The 10,437-nt window shown below is 26.1% G+C and overlaps 2 protein-coding genes across 2 annotated transcripts in view; both read right to left on the bottom strand.

The window, feature by feature from the left end:
- Positions 1-2,429, bottom strand: part of LOC113378810 (tetratricopeptide repeat protein 4) — a gene marked incomplete in the record, with an annotated part of 123,046 nt that extends 120,617 nt beyond the window's left edge. Inside the window, 1 exon segment of the mRNA XM_026619420.1 lies at positions 2,290-2,429.
- Positions 2,430-3,506: 1,077 nt separating this feature from the next.
- Positions 3,507-10,437, bottom strand: part of LOC113378804 (cytochrome P450 306a1) — a 73,531-nt gene continuing 66,600 nt past the window's right edge. The window contains exon 9 of the mRNA XM_026619407.1: positions 3,507-3,712. Coding sequence (XP_026475192.1) covers positions 3,507-3,712 — 206 coding nt within the window. The remainder of the gene's footprint in view (positions 3,713-10,437) is intronic.

The following is a 10,437-nucleotide window of genomic DNA, read 5'->3' as shown; positions in this document are numbered from 1 at the left end:
AAAGAAAACTTTTGGAGAAACTAACCAATCTTTAAAAATCATCAAAAAATAACATCTGTAGAAACAACTCTATTGCTCGTCTCATATAAATTATTCAGAATAATAAAAATAAAAAATCTATATCATTGTAAAAATCAATTAAAATTAAATAATCTCTCTAGAACTCGCTAATTATTTTATATCACTACGACAAAAAAGAAATTATCTATTACTCAATGATATTTATATAATTTTTATTTTTATTTATTTAATACAAAAAATATTTGAATATCTGTATACCTTTTATTTATTTATTATAATTCTTGTTTTTTTTTAAATTGATCAAGCGATTTGTTTGTATATTTTTTAATAAATAATTCTGAAAATCAGATGGAATTTAGCACATTTTATCGACTACTTTGTTTCGAAGAAAATTGTCTAGACATACATCCCTTCTTAGAACTTTAATGTTTAATGGTAATATATGATGATCCTGGAATTTTTGAAAGAATCTTCTAAAAGGTTTGATTTTTGTTTCTGAGAAAATAGTAATTTATAGTCGAAGCTAAATACATTATATACACATTTGTATATATACGAGTATATATGTGTATATATATATGTATATATATATATGTATATATATATATATATATATATATATAATATATCTTATATATAAAATTTTTATGTACGAGTGTATGATTTGATACTTCTCCTAAACGGCTTTTTGGATTTTGATAATTCTTTTTAGAGTTTGTCAAAGAAAATTTTTCAGAACAATAAAACTATAGTAGTATTATAGAAATAAATAGCAAAAATTACAAAAAACCACTTATCATTGTTTGAAAATATTTGATCTGCTAAAAATGTCAATTCATTTGAAATTTGAATTTAGCTGAAATTATGAGCCTAGATAATATTAGAATATAATGTACAAGCAAAATGTACTGTCTTTATTATTATTGCCAAAAAGCAGCTGAGATGTGCCAGAAATTAAAATAATATAAGATACAGTCAACAGTATATGTTTGGCAGATGAAATTATATAATTCAGTCTAATAAATAACGCAATAAGTCTAAAATTACATAGACATTATTTTTTTTTAAATTATGCATGTCGCATATCGATTTACTTTACTAAATTATTCAACAATACAGAAAAATATCTATTTATTTAAAAAATGATTTAGAATTTTGTTTCATTTGTCAAAAATTTATTTGTTTGGCATTGAATATTTAGCAAGTTGATTTTAGATTGAAGTGCTCATATGAACTAAATTTTACAAATTAATTCACCTAAGATTTGAACATGAACAATAATGTTTATTAAATTATTAGAAAGAAAAATGTACTTTAGATTATGGAAATCTAGACTAAATTATTTGAAGCAATTATGTTTTGTGGTAAAATCAAGTGTGATATTGTTCTTTTACCGAAGATACTATAATATTTTTTTCAGAATTTCTTTTACTGTTTATTCTAAGACAAGAAATGAATCACAAAGGCAGGACATCAAATAGGATATTAAAACAGGGCATTAGTGATTTAATTCAATATCGCCAATACAAACGTGAATAATCCTTCAGCCAATATGTCCTGACTCAGGATACACACAGATAAAACAAGCTTATTATAAAATAATATAAAGTGGTACATATCTTAATAATTTTAATATTTCTTTTATCACAAAATACACATGTACATGCACATTTTATAAATATTTTACCTAATAAACGACGTAACTAATTGTTATTGCAATTACAAAATGGCGAAATAAAATGCATTTTTTGACGTTTTGCAATGACCTGAAGATAACCGCAGGTGGTAGAAAAAACAGGAGGGCAATTTGAAAATAATTTTAGTTAGTATTTTATCCTTATTATTACTCTTCTTTTATCTATGATTTTATCTATATGATATTAGACTTTTTACTATTAGTTAAGTTTGACAAATATAATTCAACGTCATGTTATTAACATATTTAACAAAATTCTGAAATTCAGCTGACAAATTAATCTAAAGTGTACTTTAAGCCGATTTAAAAATTCGGCATTAAGATATAATAAAAATCCAACCAATCGATCTACTATTGTCAATAACAAACCTCAAAATATATAAATTATAAAATAGAAAATACATAATTTAATGCACATTTATTGTTTAATTGAACATCACAAATACAAGCGTATATAAGTCTTCAATCAGTCCGAATTGTATTTTGTATTTAATTTTTTTGTACATAACCTCAAACATAAACCATGCATATAAAACATTGCATCATACAAAATAGTATAACTTGGTACTTACCTCTATTGATGTTTCTTCTATCCCAAAACACATATTTCCACTCACATTTTACACAAACATAGTATAATAACACATATTTAATATTTAAAATAACAGTATATCCTTGACAATATAATATGTAATAATAATTACAGTATATCCTGTCGCCATTTGCAATTATATCCTAATATTTTTTGACATATTGCAATCGCTTGAAGTTGACAGATTGTTATAACAAAGAAAGAAGCGCGAAATTTGAAAATTGAAATCTTATACAAAATTCGTGCAAAAATGATGCGTTTATAAATAATATTATAATGTAAGGACTTCAATAACCAAATTAGAATCTAAAATTGGAAATTTATTAAAACAATTCTATATCAAAGTAAAAGGAATATTTATTCAGTACAATTTATATTTATTTTATTATTTATTATAACAACCAATATTACTAATATGAATTAAATAAGATTAAATAGAAAGAGTAAATAAGAATTTAATAAGAATCAAATAGGATGTTTTGACACAAAAGATGAGGTAAATTTAAACACAAGATTTTGAAAAAAAAAGTTTGATCCAATAATTCAATTTTTATTTATTTATTTATTTTACCATAATTGTTTTATGACAAATATTTTTATTATTATATCTCAGTAAGTTCATATAATATAAAATATAAGTTTTAAAAATTTTAAACTGTATTTGAGTAAAAACAAATAAATGAAATAACATTTATATTTTGCCATTTATTTTTGTTTATTTAACAAAATTTAAATAACACATGAAAGTTCTACTTGGCATAATATTTTATTGTTTAATTTAAACACAACATTACATAAAATTTATTTTGACACATATTTTAAGTTGTATTTATTTATTAAACATAAAATAAATAACACATGTATATAGTATTTAAAATAAAGACTAAAACTTTTAATTCACATATTTTGTTAATATAATTATTATATGTAACAGAAGAATTAATAATGATACCTGATATATTATTATTATTTACTTGACATAAAAATAAATGATAAATGGAATTTTCTATAAAATATTTTTTTTAATCTTATTTTTTGTTTATTTGACAACGTTAGTAGACCAATAAATATAACTATATAAATAAATACATATTTAATTAAAAGTGAAACAAAGACCTTAAAAACAATAAGTGCAAAAAATGGAGTGAACTACTCCATTCACTCAAAAATGAAAAAAATCTAACCGTATATTTTTTATTATTGATCCCTTGTTACAACTTTGGTTATGTGCAATTTATGGTCACCTGGAACCATTGTCAATCCACAAATTCCATCCAATATACTTTCGACATCACTTTTTGAATAATTTTCAGGCATCGAAACATTGACTTGCTGAAGAATTGTTCCTGCACCGATGAATAGTAAAGTCCTTGCTAGTTCTTCTCCTAGACAAACACGTTTTCCTGGGAAAAGAAAAAAAAATTAAAAAAATTAATTATTGATTAATTAAATATTGATTGATTGATCATAATGTTACATAATATCATTAGTTAGGTACATCTTTGTTCGAGGATGAATTTACTGAAAACCTGTATTTGGAATAGAAGTCTTCGGTACTTGAAGAGATTTTTTGGTCCAAATTTTGTAAATATAATTCTAGTTAAAACATATTTAAAATAGGAGCATTTTCAAAATTTTCAGACAAATTGGAATAAGATATTTGATTCGGGAACAAATATTGCTTTGAAAAAAAAAACGTGATGCTTAGTGGAAATCCAGGACTGTTTTGGTCAAATCTGGGCTGACCCTAGTCAGTTTCTGGGAAAGTTTGAAAAAAATCATCATCAAAAGTCAATTAAGCAATTATTCAAAATTCACCATTTACCAGTGTAATTTTACAAATATTTGCATCATTAGCATTAGGTTAATTTTTTATTTTATCACCGACTTTAACCTCGTGACCGACCGGCAGTACAAAGCGCATTTCTACAACTGAACATGAGTATTCACTAATGGTCATCCGCATAGTAAGAACATTGGTGATAAGTTTTCTAAAATATCTTTCATAAATATTTTAAATCCAAAAAATTGCATTAGCCCATTAGTTAAACATACAGGATGCGCCATCAATATATGGTCAATGGAAAGAGTGAACTTTTGTTTGAGCAATGAAGGGGGTTATTTGATCAAAGTTGTTTTTCGAACTTAACTGGAAAAAATTGTAAGGCTTTAAATTTAATAATAAAAAATGTTTATCAATATTCATTAGATTTTTCAATTTATTCAGAAATTCCATTGACCACATATAAATGGTGCACCCAGGACTTTACAAAATTTTAAAATGACTAATTAACGGAATCGCTCCTAGTATTTGAATTATAAGAGTTCGAGCAAAAATTTTAAAACTTCGAGCTTCAAATTATGCACTGAAAGAGGTCATTTTGCATATGTTAATAATAATGTTATATGTGTTCAAAGACATGTCCATTTCATGAGAATACTACATTTTAGCCCTTAAAATTAAGCATAACCAATTGAAAGATGTGTGAAATAAACGATAAAAAATTACCTATTTTATAATCTTTGTCATTTAATTATTAGCACATGTTTTTTAAAACATTTAAGTAAAAATATAATTTTTTTTTTTTCGGAAAAATAATCGACAAGATAGAGACAATCCGACAATTCTGATTGCTTTAGTAAAAAGCCTCAAAATTAGATGCGTGAAGTAAAATATCAGGTGTAATTTTTCACACTTCAAATCATGTCGAAATATTTCTCATTAATAACAACACTACAATTAGGAAACTTCAATTCTGCATCATTTTTGTCAAATAAAGTAGAGCGGAGCACAAAGTTCCATTTTGACTTTAAGTAATTATACTGTCTATACCAAAAAAATCATCGCAATATAACAAATGTTAAACAAACAACTGTAAATCTCTAATCAGTAAAATTCCTAGTTAACTCCTAATTATAAAAATGTGTTTTTTTACTTTTTTGTTAATATTTCTCATCTGCCCCTTCTTACCCCATAACGAAACGAAATAATATCTACATTATTGCAAAAATGCAAAACGATGCAAAATATAAATTTCATGGGTACGTTTTTTACAGAGATAACATAGTATATAACCTTGATCTTATAATTCGTCAGAAATATTCATCAGCAGAGTTGGAATAACTATATATTAGATTTATCTCTTGTAAAATTGCCTTTCTTTACTGAAATTACTTTATTTATTATTTTTTATTTTTTACACCTTTGGGAGGACAAAGGTTTAGTTTGGCCACTCACGTGTAAGTTTTATAAAGGCTATATAAAAAACTGTTGAATCTAACTTAAAATTAACATTAGCATTTTTTAAAACAATTAACTAACGTAAACTTAAATATTATGTTCAGGTCAAGTAAACTAAACAACAGCTCACAACCAAAAAAACTAGAAACGAAGAATATACTTTTGTTATGGCATTTTAAAAATTCCCGTTTATCTTCGAATATCGAAGTCGTAAGAATCAAGGTGATGGCTGGTAATAATCTTTTGCCCTCCACTTTCAAATAATGTTGTCAAAAAGTTCCTAACTATACTTGTTTTGTAGATATCGGAGATGGATCTTTTTACTCAAGGAGCTCGCCCTACCCTATATAAGATTTTATGAGTAACGTTTTATTAACTTCCCGTAGGGTAAGTTATAGTAATCGCAAAAAAATAAAAAACATATCTTTGCATTTCAAAGGTTTCTGAGCATTTTGGCATACCTTAGAAAAAATGGATGTATGTGTGTGTATGTATGTTTGGAAACCGTGGAATGTTTCGTCCACGATTTCAGGCGCATCGATCAACCGATTTGAATGATTCAAAAAACATGCGATTGCTACTGATGGGAAGATGTGCTGATTAGTTTAAACGTAATTAATCGTGAGAAATGTATCCTCAGTTGGATCCATTCAGCAACTCTTCTTAACGTAAACATTTTCAAGTGTTTTGAGCGATAAGATCGTTACTATATATTAGATGAACGAATACATACATAGTAATTATAATTATCTCTTTGAAATTATTGAAAACAATTGCTATTAATCATTGATCAATACGTATTGATTATTAATTTTTTTTTGCTCGAATGTTTAATTCTGATACGGGAAGTTCCAACAATTTGACTTAAGGCACGGTGCCATGCACCACTAGTCTTAAAATAAAATATTTTTCCACCAGCTCTCACACTGCCCAAGGGTTAATACTTAATACGGTTTTATCAGACACGTCTCAACCGGCGATTGATAGAAACGCTCGAGACTTCGGCCGGACGTATTGCAATTGCAATTACAATTTGCAATAGAAAGAGAATTTAATCATTTCAGCGTCATTGAACCATTATTAATGATAAAATTGTCGCATGCTTTTCGATTTATCAAATGCCGAACGATGTGTGGTGGTCAATAGCCCCTGGAGGAGGAATCATATGGTCGCAACAAGATAGTGGATTTGCACGAAAAACACATACGACCATATGAGTCAATATAGTAATCAAATTGGTTGACGTTGGAGAATGAAATAATGGAAATTCAAAATAAAACTTGTTGGTATCGGTATTTTGCCTTGAGACAAGTTACATGAACTTCTCGGTATGTGTAAATAATCGACTTAATCAATAAAAAATAATTTAATTTATGAGTGATTAAAAGTATTCCGAGTGGATTTATTACACATAATTGAAAACGAACGAACACGTTAACTAGGAGTCTTTTCTAAATGCCAATTTTCAAAAATCTACAATTTTTATAATTAAACCAGCTTCCGTAGGGCTTTCATGGTTTAGTAGTATGTTCATTAAGACCAAGTACTCTATCGTTATACCAAGTAAATCGTCTGATTTTAATTTTAACAAACGTCAAAAAAACTACTCATTTTCTCAAACTTTGAAGAATTTTCAAAATTAAGTCTCGTCGTAAGGCCGTAATATTTCAGTAAGTTCTATAAGACATGATATATATCGCCAACAAAAGTTTCATAAAAATCGGCTTAATTTTTTTTTCAACAGTAAATTACAAGAAAACGGTTTGGTAGATTTTCACCTAAAACTAATCAGTATCATTCCCGAATAATATCTTCCGAAAAGTTTTTGATCTTTTAAAATCGATTCGGTAGTATAAGCTTAAATGTGGACGAAAATTTTAACACTTTTTCTCAAATTACAAAGAAACGGCTCGGCAGATCGTCTCACAAAACTGACAAACGACAGTCTTTATTGAAATACATCAAATGGCTTTTAAATTTATGAAATCGGTTGGGGCGTTTTTGAGAAAACGTCGATGAAAGGTCTAATTTTACAAATGCCAAAACAACGATACTAATTTTTGCAAACTTTGAAGAATTTTTGAAGTTAAACGACTTGTCGTAGGGCCGTAATATTTTAATATGATCTATAAGACTATGGTATCTACCGTCAACAAAATATCATAAAAGTTGTCGAATTTTTTTTTAACACTTACATACATACATACATACACACATACATACATCATCTTTTTTGAGACATGCCAAAATTTTCAGAAACCTTCAAAACGTCAATATATGCAAAAACTTTGATTTTCGGGCTATTAATTCCCTACGGAAAGTTAGTAATATAATATGAAATCAATGTTTAAAAAAAACATCTTTCCAATTCACCTTTTCGGAAAATTCATCAAGGTACCCATTGCTTAAGCTCTTCTTTTTATGAATTTATCTCTAATTTATTTCTGATATTTACCAATTTCTACAAGTCAACATGAGATTTGTAGACTTTCTTTGAAACAAAATATTCAAAATCCACAAACTTGGTAGCAGAAAAAACTCTACTCTACTTTTTATGTTCTGTCTAATATTAGCCAATATAAAAAATTCCCAAGAAGAACTACATTTCCAGTTATGTCTTCTATACATTGTGATATTTTCTTAATCTCTTCATTTTATTAAACAATTAATAATTTATGACTTTGTTATAAAATTGATACAGCTCCTTAGAATTTCTTAACAATTGCTTAGCAACTAGACAACCTGGGTTGACCTGGGTGAAGATATGTCAATCAATGATTTATGATAGGTCTATGTGAAATCGGAAATAGGGGAATACTAAGTATTTAAGAAGATATTAAAAATTTTAGTTTCATTAATGGCAAACATTGTATGTAAAACTTTGTTGTATAAAAAAACGAATTTTTGGGATTGATGCAACAAAAACAAAATAAATTGTAAAAACAACATAAAGTGCGACCATTGATTTTTATTGTTTTTACGTAATTTCATGCATAGGCGTATTAAATGTTTGTTTTTGTTATTTTCTGTTTTGAATATGAACAATATATACTGAATCTTAAAGTAAAATATACAGAGTTTATAATTTACTCTAGCATCAGTTATGTAACATATTCATGTCTTAAAGTTTTAAATCTTTTAAGTGCAAGTTAAATAAATTGTTCTAATTTAAATCACCAGCTAAGATTAATAAAATTAATCCAGAATCATCAACGTTTCTTATTATAATCTTTCAATTTGAACCCTAGTATATATACAAGAACTGCTCTTATTGAATTCCAATTGGATTCTTATTGGATTGTAATTGGAATTCGACTCTCAATTGGATTCCAGCTTCGGTAAAAAAAATGCGTTGTTAAACCTTTATGAAAATTGAATTAAGTTAGATATTATATATTTTAATGAAATACTAGTTTATAAAATATTAATACAAAATCAACAAAATTTCTCATGAGTTTCAAAGGGATCTTTTTAATAAATTTGCAGAGGTTTCGACACCAGATTTAACTCATCTCCATTGCGATATAAAATAATAATTAAAATTGAACAATAATATTTAGACTTGAATAATATTTATCTTTATAAAACCATCACATATTCCCCGGTTATCCCATATTTCGATTATAAAACTTTATTAATTTGATAATTTCACAGAATCTTTTAATTCACGTCACAATTTACAAAGAATGCGTTTGTAATAAATCACTACGAGTGGAATTTTAACAAATGTTGATTTGCGTAAAAAGTTTATCGTTTTAATTTAATGTTATCTATGTAATTGTTTAATATTAGTATAATAAAAAGTTGCAGCTTTCTATCAGTTCTTGTTACTAAGGCACAACTAAGTAAAAAATAAAGTAACCAAGTAAAATTAAGTTGCTAAATTTTAAGTTTTTTTTTAAGGCAAGAAATGAAGGAAATTTTGTGTGGTATCTTTAAAATATTGAATATTTTGGTTTTTATTAATTTTTTTTATTTTGTTAATCTAGAACAGCAAATGCTATTCAAATATTTAAGTATTATTAAAAGTGTAACAAGGGTTGAAGGGTTAAATTGAAGAGCGTTCTGAAAATTTATGATCTAAGTAATTAAAAAAAATAACTTGAAAAAATAAAAAAGTTGGTTTTCTAAAATTTTGATTTATAGAGACTGCTAATTCAATTAAGAATAATTTATATAAAATTTAAATACTTAAGAAATTAACCTTCTTCAACATATAAATATCTTTTCCACTAAATTACATAAATTGCTGAATTTTTCATGGAGAATTATGATTAATATCAGTTATTGACGGTAATAATGATAATAAAGAAAAAAAACAAAATGAGGTTCAAAAATATGTGAATCTATTAATAAATTAGCACAATTGTTTTTAAAATGGATATGCAGAGTTTGAAATAGAGATTTGATTTACAGAATATTTTCTGTGCACCAAGTTTTGGAATTTTGAATATTTTGTTTCTAAAAACGCCTTCAAATAAATATATTCTTATAAAAAAAAACTCATCAATTAATTTCTTATTAATTGTCTAGAGAAGTTAATGAAACTTGCCTTAAAGCAAAGTGCCACATACAACTAGTTATAAATATTTGTTCCATATATGTCTATTTATAAATAGATATGATTCACAAATAAAAATTTATTTGCGGTTGGAAAAATCCCACAAAGATAATAATGGTGAATTTCGCAAATATTTATGAAGGAAATGCATTTTGTTGCAAGTCGCAGGTTTATGAGTAAGAAATTTTCCATTAGATATGACCCCCATGCTGTTATGGAAATTAAATTTAATGAAAATTTATATACATGAATGGAATATTTCTATTTGAAAAGTGCGTTAGTAAAAAATAAATTATGTAATTGTAATGAAAAATAGCTAGTTATAA

Source organism: Ctenocephalides felis, unplaced genomic scaffold (assembly GCF_003426905.1).
Source record: "Ctenocephalides felis isolate EL2017-DRISC unplaced genomic scaffold, ASM342690v1 CF-g0.4_SCAFFOLD_00845, whole genome shotgun sequence".
In the NCBI taxonomy this organism is placed as follows: Eukaryota; Metazoa; Arthropoda; class Insecta; order Siphonaptera; family Pulicidae; genus Ctenocephalides; species Ctenocephalides felis.
This window is presented reverse-complemented; position numbering and strand designations above follow the sequence as displayed.